Here is a 26,366-nt window from a genome sequence, read left to right on the forward strand (position 1 = left end):
TTTAAGTACCATCTGAGCTAGAAGCCAATAGTAAGGGCACCTCTTAGCATAGGGGTGGGGGGTCCATCTATCTTGATCAAAGGAAAAATGGTAAAAGATAGTGGTGACCACCGGTGACAAAGGTCAGAATCCATCAACGGAGCTCTCATAAGTGTAAACATGAGAGTGACAGGGAAGGCCCTCTGTCAACGGTTTCAGGCCCTGATAACCTTGCAGCTCTGTCTCTTTATCCCTAAAACTAAACCTAGCACCCCTATTCAGTGGGCAACCACTCCACACAGATGTTTGTAGCAACCTGTCTATAAGGCATGACTGAAATGTAAAATATATTGAGGCTGATAGTTGCTTCAGTAAACTTTTACTGCAAGGGGCCAATGGAGCAGAAATTTGGCAGCAGGAGGGGGGCTGTTTTCATCAAGGCCACCTGAATCATATTCCCTATGTCGACGGAGGACCCCCCACTCCCGGAAGATTATCAGTAAAATGCTCAGGACACCGGGAAATTGAGAAATGTAGCACTCGTGCCGCCTACATGCAGGAGTGCTGTGAGCAATTAATTACCCGTGAAAGTTTGTTGCGCAGCAGGAGGCGCAATGGAGCACAGCCTCAGAAACACAAGGAGAAACAATTGTGCAACTGTTTGCCATTCTGATTTGCTCTACAGAATGTCAGGGGGCTCCCTGTTGTTCTGCCCTTAGTGTCCTTGAGCTCTCAGTCCCCACCATTAATTTATCATCAGTATCTGTATCTTCATGGTCATAGCCACGAGGAGCTAAGACTTGTCGAAAAAGCAAGAAGAAACCCAGAAAGAGGTGTCCATCCAGCACAGGGCAAACCTGAGCAAGAGATAGGACATGCTAGGGGGATGTCAAGAAGATGTCCTTCAGCGCACCTTATTTAAAAGACTTTTACTGGAATGCTCCCAAAAAATGTACCTCTGCGTGAGCTGTCTCAGTATATGTCAGGTGAGCTGTCTCAGTATATGTCCCAGAATGCACCATGTATCATATTGGTCATTTAGTGTGGTGGATGAGCTAGCACAGTACATATCCCAGAATGCAGCTGATGTCAAATTTTCTCTCAAGTCAAACTGCTTTAATGTTTTATCTGCCTAGTGCAATGAAATTATTACTTGCATGGGCCCAACTCTATTTAGTAATGAATTGCAAAACTTACTACTGTACTGATTATGTTTTGAGAATATTTCAGTTTTACTTGAGTATAAACTTTTCTATCATCACGGCAAATGGTTACTTGTACTCTGATATATTTTGCAAGATACGTATGTTATATTACTGTAATTTTAAACTAGAAAATAAAAGGACTACATAAATATGTACAATGATTTACTCAATCAGTTATCAAAAATATAGGTTAGGATATAGAGACTCAGATGATTGTGCTAACACCCGAGTCATGTCAATCACAGTCTACTGATGGGCACTTCATGAGCAATTCATTCTTTTCGTATGATGCTTGTCAGGGAATTACGGGAATCGATTTGCTAGCATGAACAAATCGATTCAGTAGAGCTCAATCGGGGATGTTTAAAGTGCATGTGTGAAGCTGTTAGCCATTTTTGTTTAGATATTTAAACTGCATGTGCAAGCACTGCCTGCCTAATTCATGATTTTTGTTCACCTCACTTAGAAATAAATTGCAATCGATGAATGAGAACTCTGTCATTGATCATTTTCTCATCCATTATACAAGTACAATAGGTGTGTGCTAACCCTATGACGCCTGTCTAGGGATTGTTCCTGCCTTGTGTCCCATGCCTGCTGGTGTAGGCTCCAGCTTCCCTCTGCCCCAACTCTGGAGTAGGTAAGGCTAATTGGACATTTTTGGCCATGGGATATAGAAGAACCATCTAAATTCATATCCCAGAATGAGCCTTGAAGCCCGATATTGTCTTAGCTCTGCTGGAAAACCTGTAAATCCCAGAATGCACCTATATGTCAATATTTCTCTTACACCTACTAGGTGAGCTGTCTCAGTATGCACTGTATCCATGCACGCATTTCGATATCAGCTTTTACTACAGATTGTACATTTCTTAGAATGCACTTTGGTTGCAGCCTTTCTCTGTCACTTGCCAGACGAGTTGATTTTTGATTTATGTGCCTGAATGTGCCTTTCTGGCTGTAGTGTGAATATTATTATTTCTTATTCAGCCAATACCTTTATCCAAGGTGACTTACAACATTTGAGATATAATTGGTAATGGGGTCAGGTCAGGTTGAGGAGCATGCACTGCTAACAGTGTGTTGCTGCACCCACCACATGACGATCCTGGTTGGAATCCCCCCAGTCCGGTCCCAGCCTCCGGAAATGACCCTCTATCTGCCACAGCCAGGTGTTATGTGGGTGTCCCCTTGGACTGGTCCAGCCACTCAGATCCTCAACAATGAGGATCCTGCGAGCCAGATCACCCTTGGGGAATTGCGCCTCATGGCCGTAGTGCCATAACTGACACTCCTTCACAATACAGGTAATGTGCCTCGTTCAGGACTCCATGAGCAACTGCTCATTTGACACAAAGTCAACCAGTGGTACTTGAGGATTCTCCTAAGAGACATAGTACCAAAGGAGTCCAGTCTTTTTCTCAGGTCACTGGATAGCATCCATGTCTCGCAATCATATAGCAAGACAGGAAGCACCAAGACTCTAAAGACTTGGACTGTTGTCCTTTTGCATAGATATTGGGAGTGCCACACACTCCTTTCCAGCGACTTCATGACCCCCCATGCTCTCCCAATCTGTCTACTGACTTTATAGTCACCAGAGACATGAATGTCACTGCCAAGGTGAGTAAACCCCTCACTTTAATTGGTAACATTTCTTTTGTTTTTCCAGTTAGAGGACAGGCAGATGAAGTGACCTCCTCAGGGTCACACAGTGTCAGTAACAGGATTTGAACCCACAACCTCAGGGTTTGAAGTACCAAGCCTTTCCCACTATGCAGTAAATAAGGATTGTGGGATTCCAAAAGTGTGAAAGAAAATTGAATGTGTTAAAAATGTGGGCATATGCAGTACCAAGGGGTCCATGAAGAAAAGACAGAGCTGAGAAATTGTACACTGCCTTGTTGAATTTAGGTTTTTCATATTATTCAAGAGTGTGGACGTTCCACCAGTTCAGTGACCACTTGTGTCTCTCTTCTTCATATTTATGCTGTGGCCATCTCCCCACCTTCGCGATCCCCCCTCAACCCAGACACAACACTAATATCATTTCTCTTCTGTTCCTCTTCAGCTACCTCTGATGGAACAAGACAAGGCCTGGAGAGCATAAGAGGAGGATCCTGTCAAAGCAAGGGCATGAAGGTCATCCTCAAAGTCGGTCAGAGTGAGTATGGAATGTCGTTTTCTCTCCCCCTTTTTCTGTTCATTTGCTTTCTGTCTTCCCATCCCATAGAGTTTGCTGTGAGCTTGGCTCCTAGATTGCCTTAGGATCCCTGGTGTTTGCACCAAATGAGAGTTTAATCCACACTGTCTGGGGGTCAGTGTTCTGTTTCCCTTTGGAGAAGGCCTGGTATTCAGCTAGGGTGGGGCGAGGGAGTCCAGGTAAAGGCTTTTTCTAGGTGCCTGGAGAACAGGAATTGGCTCCTGACCTCCAGAAAGGAAGAAAACAAAAAACAGCTTTTTGAAGCCCCATCAGCAAGCTGCTGTCAGTCTTCATGTTGCGCCTTTCCAGCTGAGTCGCCTCAGGGCAGCCTATAGTGCTCGGTAATAAGGACTGACAGAATATTCTGGGATAAAAGTCCTCTTTTCTAGGCAGTATGGAAGATGTTGTAAATGACTTGAAGCAGCACTTTGTGCTGCCGTAGTGGGCCACGGCTATGCTTTACTATGAGCTCAAACTTCTACCTGGTGGTCCGGAACAGCGGCAAGATTACTCACTTGATTAAATAAGGATTGTTATTTATCTATTTTTAGTTACACAATCTGTTTTAAAAAATAATTTAAGTTTGCGTTGGCCAATTTTACCTTATTCATGGTCCATTAAGCCTAAGTAAGAGAAATGATAAAAAAGATGAAGATTTGTATAGTGTGTGAAAATAAAATAATCCCTCTGTTTCCAAGCATACAGTATGTGTATCCCATAACAGGGTGTTGCAGCCTGTCCCAGCAGAAACCAACCCTGGACTGGACACCAGGTTGAGAAATTGTAAACATTTGTAAAACTCCTGCCATGACCTCACTTCCCCTACTAAGGGCCTGCTTTTAGTGCTTTTCACTAGGCGAGTTCTGTCCCAGTGTAGCACTAGCAATAGGATAACCTTAAGTCCAAAAATACCACATTACTGTAATGCAACTGGACACAGCATACCTTACTGATATACAGCAGAAGCAGCATTTCCAAAAAATGAAATAGAAATTGGGAGTTATGTTGGCAGGAAGCAACCTTGGATGAGATGTTAGTCTGTCATCAACCAGATTCATTTATTCCTATAGAAATGAAGAGTCTTTAACTAATGTAACACTTTGAGATGTAAGAGTAAGCCTAGTGCTTGGAAACAGGGTTATAGATGCTTTAGAAAGAACCAAGTTTCTATAAAGACAGTGTGTCTGGTTTAGTATTGAACCCAAGTCCTTAAAGTTGATACACTTAGTCTGCTGTCCACAGCATTTTCTGTCTTCATACATCTCCGGACGTGCCTTCCAACCTAGTTTAGCCTTGACTAGTCTAGTTGTAGCCTTGGCCAAGAGAAAAGCTCATCAGATGGTCCTCTGCTTTCATCAAGTGTTTTGACTACAACCACAACGCTCTACAGTTGGTGGGTTGACAGTGTTGGTCAGCTCACTGCCCCTCTCCTTCTTGCTTCCAGCTGATCTACTCCATCTTTTACCAGTGGCAGCACTGCCTCTCCTAACCTCCAGACTGCTGATCATTTCCATATATTCCCAACCTCTTACTCAAATCCTTGTCATTAGATTCCACCTCAACTTTGTTGGAAATTCCTGACAGCCCTCCTCCTGTGGAAACAGCCATGTTTGCCATCCTCTGTCCTTGCAGTCTTTTACTAGATAATGGTATTTGACAGTTTTCTATTCTACTTCCTCCTCACAGCCTTCTAACCACGGTACAGTCAAGTCTTCCCTTCTGTTGACAGATAACCCCATCTGGTCTCAGGGTAGCAGACAGTATCACCTGAATGAAGTTGTTTTCTTCCCACGTTAACTCTCATCTCTGCTTTGTTGGCCAACTGAAATAAGTTGGGTTTTCACAGAGTTTCATATTGTAAGCTTTCCTCTTTCCTTAACAAAGGTGACACTGTGACATGAATTTGTTTTGGCAAATCGTCAGTGCAGGTTATATCAAGAACATTGTAATTATCCATGAATAGGTGGTGTCTATCCATGAGTATGTAATAACCACACCACTAATATCAATGTGGTACAAATGAGACCAGGGATATTTAAGAATGGGACACCACACTTAATCAACCATATAAGCAGGTTTGGTACACTTCCTAGATTGTAAAATGTCATGAAAGATGCCGCCTACATGATGAATATTTAAGAAAAACTTCAACCTCATGATGAGGGGATGCAACATAGAAAGCAATGCTGCTTCATGGATCCAGTGTCCTGGGTTGGAATTATACAGCCAATTTCTGTTTGTGTGCAGTTTGCACATTCTCTCTGTGTCTACATGGCTTTTCCAGCCTACATCCCCCCATACCTGTTGCTTATATTAACTAGTCATTCCAAATCGGCCTCATGCGAGTGTGGGTATGTGTGTGAAGGGGCCCTGCCCATACATGTAAGAGTGGACCTTGCTATGTCCTGGCACCCCACTCAGGCTTGTTGCTTGACTTCTGCTAACCATTGCCAGGACAGGTACTAGCCCTGATGAATGTTAAATGGTTTGGAGAATGGTATGCAGGTAATGATCAGTTTCTAAGTATTTATGAACAAGTATTGTCCACATCTTAAATATTCATGAGGAGGTATCAACATTAATTTTAAAAGTGGATATAATCTAGATCAAGAATATTCAAGAACAAGTACATACTGTATCACATCTGTAATTATTCGAGCAGTTGTTATGCAGATTTTGATTATCCATTAATCCACAATAGCTACATTGTGAACACTGAAGGACAAATACCTCCCACATTGTAGGTGTTTACCTAAACTTTTAAGAATGAATTTTTAACCATATCCTAAATATCAATAAACAAGTATTCCCCAGTGTGTGAAGATTCATAAATGTGCAAAACGTACGTTATAAATATATATCTGTCCAGCTATTACTTCCATCACACTATCACACAAATACAGAACCCCTCTCTGCAGTACAGGATGCAAACCCATTAAAAGGCATAATCTTTCATACACCAACACTTACTCATAGCAGAACCATTCAGATTTGTGGATCAAGCCTAATGTACATGTTTTGTCATGAAGGAAGAAAACAGGGGTACCCAGAGAAAATTCACACTGGAAGTTAACCAGGTGGGAACTGAATTCAAGTCTCTGGAGTGTTAATAAGTTTGCCATGCTATAAATAATCAAAATCAAATTTAAACCCAGATCATAAATATCTAATATTAGGTGTGTCGCAAATGATTACTATTCACCAGCAGCTGCTGGATTATATATATTATGAATATTCAAGAAAAGGTAATCCCGCAATAATCACTATGTAGCAGAAGAAGGATCTTTCCACATTAATAATGTTCAACATATGCTATATGCAGTTTTATGAATATGTTAAGCACAGGTACTTATTTACAGTGTCACATGTACACAGTACAGTGAAATTCTTACTTGTATGTGCTAATCAACATGCAAGGCGTCACCTATACTGTATATGTACACTTAAATATAGAGTGTAATCTTCAAGTTAAAATGTATTGGCATGATATCACAGTAAAGTAAAATTCTTATTACTTCCGCCAGTGCCATGTTAGTAGTCAAACTTGGACCTTACCTTGATGCCTCTGGATTCTTCCTCTTTAGAAATACAACTGACAATAAAATGTTAACAGAGGTCAAGTGTAAATGGGTGCTCCTCTGTGTGTAGAAAATAGACCTTCCACAGCTTCCTTTTGTACATCTGTGTTTTTAACTCCATCATTGCCTTCTCCATCACTATGAATACCATGGAAACAATATGTGACTGTAATTAACACTGAAGGACAAGTATGTCACCATTTTGGGGATTATGAGCTACTCCATGAATATTCAAAGACAGATCTTCTGTAAAATGAAGCCCAGCAGGTACAGCAGCAGTGCAAGACAAGAGCTGAGCTTTGGGATGCACAGGTGGTAGATTCAGTTGCAGTGTGGTCATTGGCAGTGGCAATAGACCACTGTTAATGTGAGAAGTATGCTGAGATATTGTGTATTAAGCCAGGGAGCACGTGTAAATTCCGGGCAATGGGGATGATGGGAGCTCCTCCAGGGTGGCATATATGTGCCATCGCAAGAAGGTTTGCTGTGTCTCCCAGCACAATCTCAAGAGTATCAAGGAGATGACCTGTTACACAAGGAGAGCTGGACAGGGCAGTAGAAGGGCATCAGCTCAACAGCAGGACTGATATCTGCTCCTTTGTGTGAGGAGGAACAGGAGGAGCACTGCCAGAGCCCTACAGAATGACCTCCAGCTAGCTACTGGTGTACATGTTTCTGACCATACTGTCCAAAACAGACTCCATGAGGGCCAGATGTCCTCTAGAGGGACCTGTGCTTACAGCCCATCACTATGCAGCTCGATTGGCATTTGCCAGAGAATACCATAATTAGCAACTCGGCCACTGGTGCCTCATTCTCTTCACAGAGAACACATGTGACAGATGTGAAAGAGTCTGAAGATGCCATGGTGAATGTTATGCAGCCTGCAACATCATCCAGCATGACTGGTTTGTTGGTGGGTCAGTGATGGTCTGGGGAGGCATATTCTTGGAGGTTGCACAGATCTCCATGTGCTAGGCAACGGTACCCTGTCTGCTGTTAGCTCTCAGGATGTAATCCTCACACCAACTGCCGCAGTGGGCCCTGGGTTCCTCCTGGTGCAGGACAATGCCCGGCCAAAGTGTCTAGGCACTTACTGGATGGCAAAGGTATTGATGCCATTGACTGGCCTGCACGTTCCTCAGACCTGAATCTAATTCAGAACCTCTGGAATGTTATGTATCAGTTCATATCTGTCCAGGAGTTCTCCATCCACCATCTTATCAGGAGCATACCAAGAAGCTGTCGGGAGTGCATACAGGTACGTGGAGGCCATACACACTACTGAGTCACATTATGAGTTATGAAATTTACGCAAGGCGGTTTAGCCTGAGGTTTCAGTTTTTGACTTTGATTTTCGGTGTGATGTTGAACCCTCAATGGGTTGATGATGGTAGTTTCCATTGACTGCTGTTACATCATCACTCAGTAAAGATTTTCCACTTGAATATTTCATTCATCGAGATCCGAAATGTGATTTAAGTGTTCCCTTAATTTTTTTGAGCAGTGTATTTTGGTTTCTTTTAAATTTTTTTGGGTCCAGGATATATGAGAGCACCCCATTCTGGCCATACTCTCCATAGGAAATATTCAAGAACAGGTGTATTTCAAATTATGAATGTTTTAGAATAGGTTTGTTCATGTTGCTAAAATTCAGGAACAGGTATATCCTACATCATAAATGCCCAAAGACAGGTATAACTCACTCCATGATAATCTCTTTGACTCCAGATGGTTGAAGGTATGTGAACACCCCTCCAAATTACTGAGTTCAGGTGTATCAGTCACACCCATTGATAACAGGTACATAAAATCAAGCACATGGCCATGCAATCTCCATTGACAAACACTGGCAGAGTAATACTGAAGAGCTCAATGGCTTTAAATGTGGCACTGACATAGGTTGCCATCTTTGCTACAACTCGGTACGTGAAATGTCTGCACTGCTAGATCTGCCCCTGGTGCCCTTACAGTGCCATTATAGTGAAAGTGTCTGGGAGCAACAACAGCTCAGCCGTGAAGTGGTAGACCACACAAACTGACAGAGCAGGGCTACCAAGTACTGAAGCACGTAGCATATGAATATCACCGATCCTCAGTTTCATCACTCACAACAGAGTACCAAAGTGCCTCTGGAAGAGACATCAGCACAAGCACTGTGAAACAGCAGCATCATGAAATGGGTTTCCATGGCCAAGCAGCTTCACACAAACCTAAGATCTCCATGTGAAATGCTAATCACTGGCTGGAGTGGTTCAGAATATGCTACCATTTCACCCTGGAGCAATGGAAACATGTTCTCTGGAGTGATGAATCACACTTCACTATCTGAAAGTCTGATGTATGAGTTTGATTAATGCAAGGAGAAAGTTACCTTCTGGACTGCAGAGTGCCTCCTGGAAAGTTTGGTGGAAGAGGAATAATTGTGTAGGGATGTTTTTCAGGGTTTGGACTAGGTCCTTTGGTTCCAGTGAAGGGTAAGGGTAATGCTACAGCATACAAAGGCATTTTAGGTAATTGTGCACTTCCAAGTTTGTGCCAACAGTTTCGAAGTTGCATTTCTGTTGCATCATGATTGTGATCGTATGTACTAGGACAGGTCCATTAAGGCATAAAGGAACTTAAGTGGCCTGTAGAGGGCCCTGAGCTCATCCCTACTAACCACATTTGATATGTTGCCAATTGTGAGACAGGTCTTCTCATTCATCATTCACTACTTGGTTTTTGGAATGGGACTCCAAAAAGCTCACATAGATTTGACAGTCAAGAGTCTACAATCTTTGGCCATATAGTGTATATCTGACATAATCGATATTGTAGAACATGAATGACGTGCGTCTAACCTACACTCCAAAGTGTCCAATGTTTAAAGACTTTCAAACTTCAGACTTACCTCACTATTGACGCATAGGTACAGGATAACACAAATTAATATTTAGGCATTGGTTTAACCCCATTATGAGTATTGAAAAATGAGGTATAATCCACACAATGAATATTCAGGGTCAGTTATACTCAGCATTATGAATATTCAAATTCAGACACAGCTCACATCATGAATATTCAAAACTTATTATAGCCAGCTTTATGAATATAGAAAGGCTGCAAGAGAATCCTTTGCAAGATAGTTCAGCATTTACCTGAATTACATAAATAAAATGCATAATTCACCTTATTCATCATGTAAAGGATAGCATCCTTTGTTTTGCTTGTCTGAGTTCACTATATAAAACACAAAAGCAAAAAGAAAAAAAAACTGAAACTACACAATGTACCCAAATGCTTATGCTGTTTAAGAATCTCTCCTGACTCAGTTGCTACAATGGACCACATGATGCCTCCACGCTGCTGCAGGGTGTTGTCACTAGTGATCCTGGTGCCATCTTTATGGACTGACTGCCATGGTGCCCTCATATGAATTAAGTTGTAATTTCCATGAGCTTACTTGTGCGAAACCCCAGCAGAAAGTCTCTGCAGGGATGGTGCCTACTGGCCATAAGGCCATAATGCAGGCACTGTTTTGCCCTGCAGTCATCCAATATCAGGCAATATAGACTTATCTGAACTCAACCACATAGAGCTATGAAAAATAGATGGTGCATGAGTTACCATCATCAGAAAGGTATTACATGTGACCACTAAATGACCCTGGAAGACCCCAGCGTCCAGCTTCCTGAGCTTTTTTCTCTGTCTAAAGGTATTATGAGGGCTCTTTGTCTTTAATTTCCCATCTGCTATCACCCAGCTTTTCGATTTGCTGGTTTGGCCTTCCACAATGTAGGCTGAATTTGTGTGAACATAAAGTGCATGAAATTCACAAGTGCAAAGAGCTCTAGTAATGTAAGACATGATTAATTGTTATTAGAGTGACAAGAATATTGGAAAATGCTCTAAGGTGTGATACGAGAGGGGGAATTCAATAAAGCAGCAAAACCCAAAAAAGAAGAACATAAAGAGGCACTTTGATGAGCAGCTTCATTAAGTCAAATGAATATAAGGCCAGAATTGCTGCATCACAATGGTACCTAGAGTTCTGGATTGTGTGGGACAGACTGATCCATGTGGAGAGGTGGCCATTGCGCTCTACTAAAGTATGTGCGTTACATGAGTGTTATGGAGTGTATGATAAGAACTCCTCCTAACTGTGTGTCACTGTGGAGAAGTGTAGAACTCATTGGCAGCTGACAGATTGCATTTTTAGCCAGTTCTCTTATCAAAAGCAGCCAACGACATGCTGAATAATGAACATTATTAAAGTGCTGCTGATAGAGCAGGGCAGCCATTAGTCGCAGTGTACTGTCACAAGCGTCTGCTCCTTCAGTCCAAACAGTGTAATCCAGGTTAGAGAGGGGCTGTGTTCATAAAGTGCCAATCTTTTATAGTTTGTTTATCTTATCTCCGTTGGTTGGTTCTGCTTGTCCATGCTTAAAACACTGCTCATTTTGGCTTGAATTATAAGCGCAGAACAAAATGTGCTATATTAAAGTCTGATTATTTGAAATAATTATTTACACACAAGCCAGACAAAGAGTAATAGGGAGAATAAGTAAAGTATTGAACTTGTGCTTTCACTTTCAAGTAGCATGGTGGCAGAGCATTTAACGGTACTTGGGTGCCCACCTTGAGGAGTTGGCGTGGTATCTCAGCAATCGTGTGCAGGTACCCTGAGGTCTCTCATTTCCTTTTTCAGTTGGATCTGAATTATTATTTTGCAAAGTCCATTCATCAGAGAACCATAGACACATGGAATGAGTTACCAAGTAGTGCGGTAGACGGTAGGACTTTAGGTGCTTTCAAAACTCAACTGGATGCTGTTTTAGAAGAATTAAATGGATAAGAATGGCAAATTTTGTTAGTCTGAATGGCCTGTTCTCATTCAGATTGTTCTAAATCCATGTTCTGATCTGGTCGTAAATGGGACACAGAGTAGACTCTCCCATACATCATGCTCACTCATCCCAGCGTAGATCTTATTTTCCATGCAACTGTGACAGGAAGTGTGAACAAAACAGGCAGGTTCCGATTGGTATACAGCTTTGATTAACTGACACTGTAATTTGTTTTGTAGGCAATTTTATCACTTATGAAATTCAAAACTTGTTAAAAACAGTTTCTGGAAGGTTTTGAAAAGTTTTTTGGGGGGAAAAGAGAACATGAAATGGTCCCTCATAGGCCTTCATTTACACTTCCATGTTTACTTGTGTTATTTTCTTCATGTAATTCATTGCACACTGGTAAAATTAATTCTATTTATGCCTCTTGTACACATTACCATGTTTTTTAAAACACACCTACTTTTTAGGTTATGAGCATTATTCTTTGTTTTGGATTTGTTTATGTATGTAAACTGCCTGTGTTATGTTCCATGTGTTTTGTGGGTGGTTCCTCAAAAGGCGGAGCCACCTATCTGTCATTACCAGGAACTGCCCTCCACCCTATGAATCAGGAGGATTTCCACATTTAGTGGCACTACATTTCAAACATGCCTGAGAGTGGTGACTTTACTAGTGATTTGCTGTGCTTATTGTGATTACCGATATTTTGACTTGCTCTGTTTGGACTGTGTTTCTGGAACATTGTTTTCCTTGAATTGCCTTGCTGCCAACTTATTGTATTTATGCCTTTTGTGCTATTTGCAGCTTCATAATGAGACTGAGAATGATTTTGTGGTAATAAATTGTTTTTTTTTCTATTTTTATTTTGTAAAAACTCTGCCATTACCCTTACTACTAGCAGGGCTTTAATCATGACATCCCCCTCTAACTGGCGTTTTTAGAAGTGCTCTTGGTACTAAGTGCATTGGGATTCCTAGTCATAACAAAGTGAACCACCACAAAAATTAAGTAACAGTAATATAAGCAACATAAATCAAAGAAACACAAAAGAGACAGAAAGCATGAATTTGTAAGACACCCATTACCTAACATCTTCCTTCTCCTGTGTAGAATATGCACAGATCATTTGCTGTTGGGCTCCATGGTTCTTTTCTGTTTCTGATGCATCTTCAGGATTGAGATCTCCAAGACTGTTGTCATAATTGGCAAAATGATCATTGCAGTTTGGACTATCAGAACAACTACAACGCCCGGCTGGCAACTTGGCAAAATGTCTTCACATGAAAGAACATTAGTCCTGTGGTTTTTTTTTTTGTTTGTTTAATTTAAATTTTAAATGACAGGCAGATGCTTGAAAAATCAGTGCATAAAATACTTCCAGACTAAACATATTTATTCTTGTGTGAGTGACATGTATTTTATTGGAAGTGAATTACAATTTATTTTGCAGATTTTTTTTTATCAGTTTTGCTTGAATTGTTTCATTCTTCTCTAGTGACAGGATAGGTGAAGTCTCAGGAAGAAAGTCAACTAAACACTGAGATAATGCGCATAATGCATGGAGAAGGCTTTACCCATCCTAGGGTCCTAGAGCTATTGTCTTCATGCTGATTGATGTTGCACTTTTAAGATGTTGATTTCACTGAGGTAGCAATGCTGTCCCACTGCCCCTCTGCGGAGTAGAACTGACATGACTCCCTCTTTAGTACACATTCTCCAAATTGAAAGCAGCTAACTCACTTTTATTTTGTGGTTCTCCCCAGTTTTATTCTTGTGTAGTATACTGGGGGTTGTTGGGGGCTGTTGTTTGTTTTTATAATTTTGTTTTTGAGCTTCTATAAAATTTTAATTTTCCCAGTTGGGGACAGATAAAGTATATTCTTTCTATCTATCTATCTATCTATCTATCTATCTATCTATCTATCTATCTATCTATCTATCTATCTATCTATCTATCTATCTATCTATCTATCTATCTATCTATGATATAGTGCCTTTCATGTCTATCTATCTATCTATCTATCTATCTATCTATCTATCTATCTATCTGTCTGTCTATCTATCTATCTATCTATCTATCTATCTATCTATCTATCTATCTATCTATGCCCCAGAGTGTTTCCCTCTGGTATCTATGCATTTTGTGATAAGCTGGGACTCAATTATGCTTAGAGCCGCACAGGTAATCAACCAAACATTAGCACCATCTCATAGCACACAAGAGTAGAATAGCAGGGAACACAAGATTTATGGAGTAAAGTCTGATTGATCACTAATTAGAACTGAGAAATGAGCAAAGGGCCCACTAATATTTCTGGTAATTCCAGTATTTTAATGTTGTGTTTAGTTATGCATTTTAAAGTGTATGTATGCAGCATCTTATGAAACAGGGACTTGATTAATGCAAATGTTAAGAAATAAGAAGCAGAGGAATCAATTCAGTTTTTTGTTGCTTGCCTGAATTCATTAATCTGCTCTGTATCAGTAGTTTTCTCTTTAATGTGTATAAAATGGCATGTCTTTTCTTCAGCCCTTTCATTGAATAGATTGGCTTCTACTGACCTTCTCATAAACACCTCTCTATTCAAGGATGATCTCTTTTCTGGATTAAACAACCTCAAAAGCTTTTCATGTTTCCTGATCTTAAAGACAAATATTGTCTTGAGTAGACCCACTTGTGGCTGCAAGTTTTCTTTAATTGATTATGAACAAGTGTGCTTATCGGTTCATGTTGATCTTCATATACACCTTGAAATCAGCTGCTGGTTGATTTTGCAGTTGATCTTGCAGGTAAGCTCTCGAGTCAATGGTTAAACTCAATGATAAACTGGAAAATATCCTCTTAATGAAAGGATCTACTCAATAATCTCAAGCATAATCCTAACGGCGAGTTCAGTATATGTGGTGTGAACTTGAACCAGGACACAGGCAGACAGACATCGTTGGTTCCACCACACCAAAACTGTGCTCAAACTCCAGTGCCTCTTGCACCGATTCCCCTAACTGTCCAGGCCTCACAAGTTCAATGCCTTCCTGGCCGCCTCCCGTCCTCTCTCTCTCTCAGCTCCGTCCTCTTCCACCCGACTCTCGCCCCGACTGCTCGGAGGCCGCCCCTCTTATGGGAGCCCGGATGGGCTCCAGCTGCTTCCCGGCATTCCTCCGCAGACATGCCCTTGTGTGGCGGAAGTGCCGGCTGCGCACCCAGAAGCCGTACGGGTGTCCCCTGTCGTCTTCCCCCCAGCACTTCCTGGTGTGGCGGAAGTGCAGGGCTCCAGGGCTGTTCAGGCAGCGGGGCGCCGCCTGGCGGTGGCCACGGGCCCCTACAGGGCTGGGCTTCCATGCCCCCTACCCGAGGCCACCAGCGTAACCAGGACGGACGCCCCCTCGCGGTCTGGAGGAGGCACAAGCCCTCCTCTGGTCCTCCTGGGTGTGGAGGCCAGGTGCCACAGTGGACATATGCCCTTATGATTCAATGTTATATTTGTCAGAATGACTCATTTTTGATCCTTTAGTTTTATTTATCAATCATCATTGTGAAGACATCTGTTGGAGGCAAAATTTTGTATTAGATGAAATTTTCCATTGAATGATTTTACTTTAGGATACACCATCCTTCTGTGGTGTAAACGCATACAGAAAAATTGTGACCAATGCAAATGTTTGAGAAGAAAGAACAATTTAGTGGTTTAGAGTACTTTGAGTGAGAGAAACCAAAACCAAAAAGACAAGCAAGTGTCTGACTATCATCCATGGAGAGGTGGATGGAGTGCTTAAACTAAAAACAGAAAGTTCTCTAAAAGGAAAAGCTGTCATTGCCATTGACAAGAAATGAATGTCTAACCACAAAATGATACCAAGTCTAGATTCTTTATCCAAAAACTTGCCGTTTCCTTCCCTTAAACTGAAGTTTGTAAGCAAAGATCAAAGTCAGAGGACAAAGTAAGAATTCGTAGAAAGCGCATACCAAGTAAAGTTTTTGTTATCCAGCCTTGATTACCAGGAGTGTATGGAATTGATCTTTATACTTAATGACACATGTAGGCTGGCCCCAAGGGTCACAACGCAGTAGCAACAGACCTGCACAAATGTCAGCATCCATGAGAACATGAAATTCCATCACAGGAAGATGTAAAATATTTTTGGACTCTTAAAACAATAAAAATCCAAAGACCTCAGAGCAGAAATGAACTATTGCCAAACCAGATCATGTCCATGGCTTTTGTTTCCCTATTTTTTTTACTCTTTCTGACTTTATTTTTACTTCTTTTCTTTTTTTGTTTTATTATTTCATATGGAAATCCTTAAAAGTATTTTGAGAACACGACTCCTTAAACTGTACTGGATGCATTTCCTCATGTTTGAATTCTTGGGAATGATGACACACATGACAAATGATGACAATTTTGGAAAATTAAAAAATGAAAGAGTAAAAGTAATTGCAAATACTCCAAAACTAGTTTGAAAAACTTGGAGATCATGACATAAATGTTTTATGTTTTTTTTTTTTTATTTGAACATACCAATTCAGAAATTAGGCTTTTTTTTAAATAGTCATGTTAGATACAAACAAAGTGAACTTTTTTTTACGAACAGATCAACTTAAGAATAAACTGGATGCCCACAAGAATGAACTTTGCCTTGAACGCACATATTTTGTAATAAACGTCAAGGCCGAGCTATCTGTACTCAAGAATTTACTTTTTTCTTGAATAAATGTTTCCTTGAACACATCAGCTTAATAATAAACTTCTCAATGGATCCTCTTCGGACAGAACTTTACTACACAGTATACTTTTCTTATGAAACGAGTAGGTAAGTATGATAGTGAAGCCTCCATTTGGCAGGTTTTCTTTAGGCCATTTGTTCTCTTATGATTACCCATTTATGGATATACGTTCTTCAAATGGTCATGTATGGTGATAGACTTGATCTTATTAAGGACAAACTCCCACTGTTTCATTGCTGGTTGAACTTTATTTTGAGCAGATTTACTAAAGGATACTTTAGCCTTTAACAGGAATATACTTACAAATTGAACCATTAAATGAAAAAGTTTATCTTAAATGAATCTACTCAAGGATTGATTTTGACTTAAGGATGTCTATTCATGAGTAAGACCTAACTGATTTACTTGAGGGTGGAAAAGTGGGCTCCAAATGTTGTCTCATATGTCTGTACTCCTGGGTTTTGATCTGTTTTTGTCTGAATTCCGTTTCTATGTGTTAATGGCTGCTTCTGTAGATACTTGTGGTTTCCTCCATTCCAAAGGAGTGCTTATTAGGCTAATGTTTGGATTCCAAACTGACTGCACAGCAGTGATTGTGCCCGATGATGAATTGGTGTGATATCTAGGACTAATGGTGCCAGAATAAGCTCCTGTCCAACAACTATGAAATGATTCATCAATGAAGGACAGATTAATTGGGATAATGTCCATGTTGTCCTGTTCCTATTGGCAGCAACTGTTTCTTGAACTGATATAAATGATAAAATGAAGTTTCTTTGAGCTGATGGTATTGCATACGTGCAGGAAAACATATACTGTAGTATGTCAGGTTACTTTTCGAGCAATTACCTCCATGATAATAAATGGTGCCTCCCTTAAAAAATAAAAAAGAAAGAAAAAACTGCTACAAAACCTTTATGAAATTAAGAAAACATTCAGCTGAACTATTCTCCTTTGTATTATTTCCATCTGATGTCTTCATTGAGAGGTTCAGGTCTTTCTCTCGGCTATGTGTACCTGATTGCGTATGTTCTGCTTAATGGATTTCATTGAGGTGTAACCATCACCATGAAAACATGACACTGAAAGCGGATACTTCTGTCTCTTTCAAGTGATGGTATCCATCATGCATATTATTGCTAAAAGATGTTGTTTCTGCCCACCCCCGTGCTAATTAGATATCCATATGTCACATAGCTGTTTAAGGCACATCTTCATGATCTTCATGATGGCACTTCTCATATGTCAATTTTTTCTCTTCTGAAGGATTAATTTTAATGGCAAAAGTATTCAGAGGCTTTACTAATTCCCTAATTTTTAAAAACAAACCCTACACTGAAATTTTCTTCTCCATGACATTTTTGTTACAAAGCACTGAGGTTGGTGAGCCTGCACTGGTACAGCACGTTGCTGCACCCACCACACAACGAAACAGCTCAGAATCCTGGTTGGTGAACCTCTAGGCAGACACGTGGTCCAGTTTGAAATGACCATCTATCTGCTGCAGCCTGGTGTTACGTTAGTGTCCCCTTGGTCTGGTCCAGCCACTCGGGTCCTCAACAATGAAGATTCTATGAGCCAGATCACTCTCTGAGAATCGCACCACATGGCCGTAGTGCCGTAACTGACACTCCCTCACAATGCAGGTAATGTGCCTCATTCGGGACTCCATGGGCAAAGTCAAACCAGCGATACCCAAGGATTCTCTGAAGAGAGATACAAAACACTGAAATACAAAATTATTTCTTTAATGTGATATTGTCATTTAAGGAGAAAAAGAAGGATGTTGTTTGTAAAATCATTCAGTCCCTACATTTTGCAGGGGATACTTTAAGTGTGTCACTACTTTTTTAAGTAATTGCATGTATTTCATTAAATACATCCTGCTATGATTAGGAGTCTCAAACATGGCAAAATGGGTGCGGCACCTCCGAAATACAGCCACATGACATGCCAGGACTTCTCTCGTTAGCGCAGAAAAGGTTCACATAACCAATACTGCTACCAATACCTCACTGCTAAAAAGCTAGCAAAAGAAACTAGAAATGTCCCAAAAGGAAGCAAAAGCTCCACAAGGAGGAGGTTTTACAGTAAACCTCTGGCAAAAAAGAGGAAACAAAGAATTTGTATTAATCTAGTGTTGAAATAACAAAAAAATGCTTAGCAGAGCAAATAGGGCAAAAGGTTATGCCTAAAAAGATCCCATAGTAGTGATTGCAATGCCACCCTCTGCTTTTAATCTCTAGAGTGTCATTGTTTTAATTTGCTTTCTGCTTGCCTTCCATATAAACAAGTCAAATTTTTTGTACAAGGATTCAATAATATACATGGGAATTTCCTGGAAAAGAAATAAGTCTTTTAGAAGGTTGTTGATTTCAACAGAGTTAACTGTATCTTGCTACAGATTGTTACAAAGCTGAACCCTCATTACCATACTTGCTTTTAAACAGATTGTAGAAATTGGGTATAAATACAATAGTAGATCTTTTCTTGTGACCGTGATTCCCAAAAACCTACATTTTTCTGCAACATTTGTCAAAAAGAGTTCCAATGCAGTGAGGTGTGTGAGCCAAAAGAGCACATTTTATTGAAAAGCCCAGCAGTCTTGTAGAATTCATCTGGTAGCAGTAATGCTATAAGAAATGTGGAGTTTGGATCAGCAACGAAAACAACCATATAGAACTGTAATTTTTTAAAACATTTGCAATCTAATCTTGCCAGCAGTTCTGTAGCATAATTGTTCAAAGTCTCAATACACAACAATCTGTAGGCAGAATCCAAGAAAGCAAAGCAAAAACATTACAAACAAAACCAGTAAATTCAAAGTAATAGCAATATTTACAACTCCAACACCATCTCAGTGTTCTGCTGCTGAGTTTCTCCTTCCTGACTGAATATAAAGGCAGCAGTGACATCAAGGTGACCCCGCCTCCTTAGGCTCCACCCACAAAGTACTCAAAATGACAACACATTTAAAGTTACAGGATTCAAAATAGTAGATCATAGACAAAAATTGAGCAAAACAGGAAATATAACCATGAAAATGACAATAAAGCAGCAAATTAATACAAGCCAGGAAAAAAACACAACATAACACATTCTGCTTCAGACTAAACTGTGGCTTACATGCATTTCAGCAGTCTAGACGCCTTCAGATACTTCCTCCATTTGGGACCTTCATGATCTGGCACAATGCACTCCATTTGTGACTTTTAAATCTCCGAGCCAATTACTAAGTCCTTAACTCTCCATCACGGAAATCCCACATCTGCATTCCCACTAAGCTGAATTGATGCTGTTGTTTTAAAAAGTTAGTATCAGGACTTGTGCAGTGCAAGTCTTCAAAAAGAGCAACAAAAAAAAGCATGTAGCTCAGAGTGCTTTACAACTACTCAAAGAAGTAGTTACATGCAAAAGAACAAAGATTATATTTAGATAAGAATAATTGGCTACAAAGAATAAATAATGCACACTTACATAAGAAAGATATTTCTTAATATCTTAGAAGACAATAGACTTTATTTAAGTTTCTAAGTGACAGTCCCATGATAAGATCAGATGGCCAGGGTGGGAAGAAAAAAAAATCTCCAGTTAAATTGGAGAAAAAAAGCAAAAAAAAAAAAATCCAGTCCCCACTAGGCACATAAATGTTCTTAAATAATTTGTTATTAGGTATTCTTTTTTTTAAAGGATTCAACGCAGTTGGTCTCGTGACAAGTTGAGGTATCTGCTTTCATTCAGACATCACGGACGGCTGCACAGAACTTTGATTAGGTGGTGGTGGCTGCCACTATGTAAGAACTGGAAAAGAAAACAGAGAAAAGTACAGATTATTAATGATTGAAGATTCACTGAAGAGAATGATAATTATGTGCCTGTCTAGGGTATTGAGAGTAGAACTAAATTGAACCTAAAAAAAAAAATTAAAATGGGATTTTAGGAGTTTCTTAAAATGTGTCACAGCATTAGCTTGTCGTATCTTTATTGAAAAGTATTTCAGATTTTTTGGTGCCTCATTACTTCTTTTAAGCTTGACTCTTGAAACTATAAGCAGGCTGCTATTAGAAGATCTAATGTAGGTTGACAGGCACTCCAGGATATTAGAAGGGGCAAGATTACTTAAGGCTTTGTGCACCATTAGTAGTATTTTAAAGTCAGTTCTAAAGGACACTGGTAGCCGGTGTAATGATACTAAGACTGGTGAGATGTGCTCAGATTTTCTTTTTCTGGTTAAGAGTCTTGCTGCTGACTTGCCACAATTCTCCAATTTCCATTGCATTCCATTCTTCTCAAATTTTCCACCCAGTAGCATCAAACTTTACTGGGTGCTTTCTACCAATTAACCTAGAAATGCATGCTTTTACAGTCGCAACACCAAACGTTGTGGTAGGGCAGCGAAAAAAGTGACCAAGCCTATTGGTCCTGTGTGCACAGACTTCACATCCTCAGATGGCTTGTGGTCTTCTGGTTGCTAGGTAACAATTTCCTTATAGGATCTGGTCTCTTGGTCAAGCAATGTTAAGAGAAAGAGTTTAACTGTGTGCATCACTCAGTCTTACACCTCTCAGTGTTCTCTTACTTTGAGATTTCCTCTCTTTCTATACTCTTGCTTAATTTACCCTTTAGAATTTGTCAGGCTCCTGTGAAGACATGCCATTTTACTACGACTGTACTTTTTTGCTTTACCACTATTCTTATAGCTTATATGTGTGTCAAACTCCTACCTGCTCCAGATCACATCAGTGTCATTCTCATTTATATCCACATTAACGTCCACTTTCAGCTGCTCACCACACATTATGGTAGTCCTAGCCATCTCCAGTGCTTGAGGTTCTGCTAACATCATCTAGTGGGAGCCTTTCAGCAGGCCGATTGATAGAATTGAGCTATGCTTTTGGAAAATGACCAAGGTGTGCAGATCCAGTTAGCCATATCACAATAATGAGTCTTAGACATCATGAAGGTTTGGGGCAGCCACCCGTATATTGTTCCAAGGCTGCAAAATGAGGTTAAATTGAACAGAGATGTTCACAGATTCAAGTCCACAACAGAACTGAAGTTATTGAGACAAGATAGCGACTTTAAAGGCCAGTCAAGGAAATTACATCATCTGGGCGGAAGCGAAAGTGACATCGTCAGGACCCGAAGTGACGTCATCATTGGCGCAGGAACTGGAAGTGACGTCATTGGGACTGGAAGTGGTGTCATCAGTGGCACCAGTACCCTGTGGGATTTCCCGTGGATGCTCTGCAAGAGATTGAGACAGTCAGCGCATCCCGCTGCCCTGGTCTGCTGTGGAATTTCTATAATTCAGGCCCTTCTGCTGTCTCCCAGTTGCACATGTGTGACAGCCGTTAGATCCCAGTTGTACACATTATATATTTAATGAATTAGTTAGATGTCACTTTTGTCAAAAGCAACTGACCAATCACAATTTCACAGCACAATTATCTCTATCCATATATAATATGTTAAGGGTTGTGTCAGTCTGTCATGCAATTACAACCTTGATCTTGGTCTTAATCAAAAGCTTTCGACGTTATACACGCTGGTGAAGTAAATAATGTGGACAGCAGCAACCTCCATAAATTTACTGGGGTTTATATCTTTCTTATGGCAAACTACTCAAGAGGGTGACATGTCAGAAAGCAAAAGAACTGTGGCAACATATGCTGAGCATGAAGCACATTGCTGAGAACATTCTTAGAAACAAGAAGAAGAATAGCATCGGCATCTGTTGAGCATCATGTGCGGGATGCAGAGTGCATGCATCATGAAGGAAGACCAAAGTCTGCAGAAAATGACCCGTGCTTCTGTCCTCACACAAAAGTCATCAGTATGATTACAAAATACAGTGCTACACACTGTGATGGAACATGATGAAGAATGATTAAAGGGCCATTGAGGAGCTGGCTAATACTATAGCTCATCAACATACTGCACATACTCCACTCCACAGAATGCAAGAATGACAACAAATGACAAACAAGGAGATCATCAAAAATTCTCACAACTTCAATCCATGTGCAAACATTACTTTTACATCCTTACATCAGGGCCGTTGTATCGTATAAGCACATATGTTATGCTCCCAGGAGCATAGGGGCCAACACTGTTTCTGGTGCCTATGTATGTTTCTGTCTTGCTATTAAAATAGGGGCCCCAGTGTGCTATTTTGCCTGGGGGCCTATGATGTTGTTAAGATGACCCTGCCTTACATCAATGTATAGCTAAAGAGCACTAATTAAGAAAGTCATATCGGTGATGAGGCCCACTTCATATTGAAAACAACAGATTGTGTAGCCAAAAGGGAAATGTTCATCTTGCTGTAAAGCACCTTTATTTGAGGTGTGCATGTTTCCTAGTATATCTTAAAACTAACAAAGTGGAATGTGATGTGATTCACCCAGGGCCTCCCAATGACTACACAGTACTTTCTTAGAATTATCCTCCTCACACCGCCAACAGATGGGGTTCAAGACTCTGCCTGTGTGGAGTTTGCATGTTCTCCCAGTGTCTCTGTTGATCTTTATTTGGTTACCTGTGAAGTTAGGTGGCTTTAAACTACCTTGACGTGTGTTTTTGCATGCCCTGTGAACGAGTGGCATCCCATCCAGAGCTGATGACACTTTGTGGCTAAGAAAGGCTGCAGCTCCCTGCAAACCTTAAAGTGGATTAAGCAACTCCATTAAATGTATGACTGGATGGATGGGTTTGCAGAATGGATGATCTGTGTGAGGAGACACCTTTTCTAGATTTATTTGCAACTTTCCAACCATGATTACATTGTCAAATCCGTTGTTTGATGCAATGCTCTGCCACAGGGTAGCACTGGAAAATGCATAAATTAAACACTTAAGGGTGAAAAAAATCCAAATATTTTAACAAATATGCATTTTAAAGTGACTGTAACCTTTTAGTGACAGTAAAATTATAATTAAGAATCCACTGAAGGTTATTAAAATGTTAGCACATTCCTTTAAGATCACTTAACAGGGGCAGAGCAGAGTCGTGAACATGAAAGCTTCATTCAGAGCAGTGCCCTTGTTCCCATTATAATTCCAATGATTATTTATTTAGTCCTCTTAATATTACCTGCAGTATTTTAATAAAACAAGTGGAAAATGTCCTAGTAATATCAAGCTCTGTGTTTTGCACTAGCAGCCAAGAATGGACGAAGCCCACCTGTCACATACACAATCAGGCCAACAAGAAGTCTCACCTTCCTACCCCTTAATGCATTAATGGGAAAGTCAAACTTCAAATGGCACCTTGGCTTCTTGCAGGCACAACATCATTGTTTCCATGCTGGCTCAAAGTGGACAGATGTGGCTCAAACCAGCATCTTTGTGGTTTCCGGACCACCCCCACTACTAGCAGGCCTACTGTATGTAAATGTGAAATTCATTCAGTAGTGTCTTGCTAGTGGAACTGTGTGTAGAGATGGCATCTTCCCATAAATCCTAAAGGATAGACTATATTTGATTTGGATTTCCTTTGTCAATCCCAGTGGTCCACCAATTCATCATCATAACTGTAACATTTCTAAAATTAGCCTTCCAACGGGTAAAAAAGCCTTGAACTCTTTCATAAATTATCCAGTTTTTCTTGTATGTAGAATCTTTCACTATTTGTTGTGGATGCCTTTTGAGCCATGTTGTCTTCACCTGCATCATGGACCATGTGTGGACAAGATGGCTGGCACCTAAAACATAGGTGGTGTTTCTCAGTAGGGTTACAAATCTTCAAGGAACCCCCCTGATTGATCAACTGCTTTAGGTTGACATTGGAGGTGCTTGATGGGTTACAGTTTAGAGCTGGCATGGTCTACCCAGGTCAGGGCGTACAAATGGAAGAAAAAGTTTTTCAGGTTCAATCTGACTATTCTTCTTGTTGCCAACATGATGAGTGAGAAAATGGATGGGAGTAGAGAGAAATGGATGAAATTAGATAAATGGTTGGGGAGTTCCTTTAATTAATGTATATTTGCTTCAGCACATGGTGTTTATCAGTTAAAAGATCTTCACTGGAATAGGTTCTTGCGAAAACTGTTCAAAAGCAAAAATACGATGTGCAAGAGTCTGCATATGCACACCCTGTCCACCTAAAAAGCTTGTACTTTCCAAGTATTCCTTGAAAGTCCCATGTGTGAAGCCCTTTTGTTGTCCTTGAACAACAGCGATGTCCTTCAACATGTAGCCTCTGAGAGGGAGGCATGAAGTGGGCAGGATGTGTGTGGTTGTGTGTGTGCGTGTGTGTGTGTGTGTGGTTGTGTGTGTGTGTGTGCCTTCACCGGGGCACCTGTTTACTGAAATATCTGTGAAACTCAGATAACAAGACAGACTCAATTTAAAACAAGGAGAATGGGAACGCTTTTTATGTCAAGTTCCCCCTGGCATTCCACCTGACTCCACCAGGTGTTTACATGGGCTTCTTAGGAAAAAAGAATTAACAAATACATTACTGAAAAACCATCCAGTGAAAGGAACGACATAAGCTGGAGTTGAGCGTGTGTGTGGCGTGCTGGTGACACAAGGCCAAGCATCTTTACTAATTACTGCTGATGTGTGTCACATTTTACAAGACTTCATACATGCAGCTCCATTTTAAATCACTACTCTCATCCCTTGGGAACTCCTCAGGCCTAGCCTGCCTCGCCGTGACACATTTCAGCCATGCCTTTGAGCTGTTAATGCTTAGTAATGATCAGTGTGAAGAATCACTTCTGAATGTCTGTATATAGACAGAGGATACAAAACAGTCAGACACCCCTGAGCTCAGCATGGCAAAAGACGCATTTTGGCTGCCTTGTCTCAATGGGGCTTATAGTCCTGTCCTGAAGCCATCCTTCCTTTCATCATTCAGATCCATGTACCAACCCTCGTCAACACTTGTCTTATCTTATCTCTAAAAAAATCCTGCAAATGAATGTGGCATCTTGTGTACTGCCAGTGCCTCCATTGAGTGCACCAAACATCAGACAACCAGTCTTGATTTAATGTAACACACTTAACAAAGGCCATCGTATCACATATCTGGGCACTTTAAATGGAATAATCTTATTGGAAATAAAGATGACATCCATTTGTATTTGTAAAAAACAAAGTGACAATGACTTTAGATTATTGGAAAACACAAGAATGGTTCAAATCTCTCAAATTTCTCTTTACTTGGTAAAGTGCTTTGTGAGGATAAACATAGAGAGATATGAAAGGCACTATATGATAGATAGATAGATAGATAGATTGTGTGAGAGACGCCTGGCAGCTCAGCCTGGGATGCCCCTAAAATGGAAGGATGAGAGAAGGAAGCTACTTGTGGTCACTGCCTCCCCCAAAACACTAGATGGCACCTCCCCTGGAATGTAGCGGTGCCCCAGATTCCTGCAGGGCATCCTGCCGACTATGCCAATGTGGACGCTAGGGGGTCGCTGTTGCCCCTTTAAACCAAATAGACAGACACTCAGGACACAGATTAAAAGCACTAAGAAGATCTTTAATCATTTTTTTCTCCAAAACTGTGCTCCCTAAGCACCACAGCCACATTGATAAATGTCAAGCACAATTATGTTAAATCTCTCCTCCACACCTTCCAGCAAGCGTTGTTCACCTCCACCCAACTCTGGCTCGCCTGCTGGGGAGCCAGAGTCGAAGGGCAGAGGATAGAGCTTGCGGGAGAGGAATGGAGGAAGAAAAAGAGAAGATAGGAAAAAAAGGACTGAGTAACTGTGAGCTTATTGTGGCAATTGGTGCACTGTGTGCATTGTGCTGTGTGAAGATAAAGAAAATAAATGTGTGTGTTTTGGGACTTCTGTGATAGATAGATAGATAGATAGATAGA

The 26,366-nt window shown here is 40.6% G+C and overlaps 1 protein-coding gene across 2 annotated transcripts in view; it reads left to right on the forward strand.

The window, feature by feature from the left end:
• efnb3b (ephrin-B3b) overlaps nucleotides 1–26,366 on the forward strand; it is a 397,095-nt gene that overhangs the window by 330,817 nt on the left and 39,912 nt on the right. For both annotated transcript variants that reach the window (XM_039747177.1, XM_039747178.1), the window contains exon 3: nucleotides 3,256–3,348. In XM_039747177.1, coding sequence (XP_039603111.1) covers nucleotides 3,256–3,348 — 93 coding nt within the window. The remainder of the gene's footprint in view (nucleotides 1–3,255; nucleotides 3,349–26,366) is intronic.

The sequence above is a fragment of the Polypterus senegalus genome, chromosome 3, assembly GCF_016835505.1.
Source record: "Polypterus senegalus isolate Bchr_013 chromosome 3, ASM1683550v1, whole genome shotgun sequence".
In the NCBI taxonomy this organism is placed as follows: domain Eukaryota; kingdom Metazoa; phylum Chordata; class Cladistia; order Polypteriformes; family Polypteridae; genus Polypterus; species Polypterus senegalus.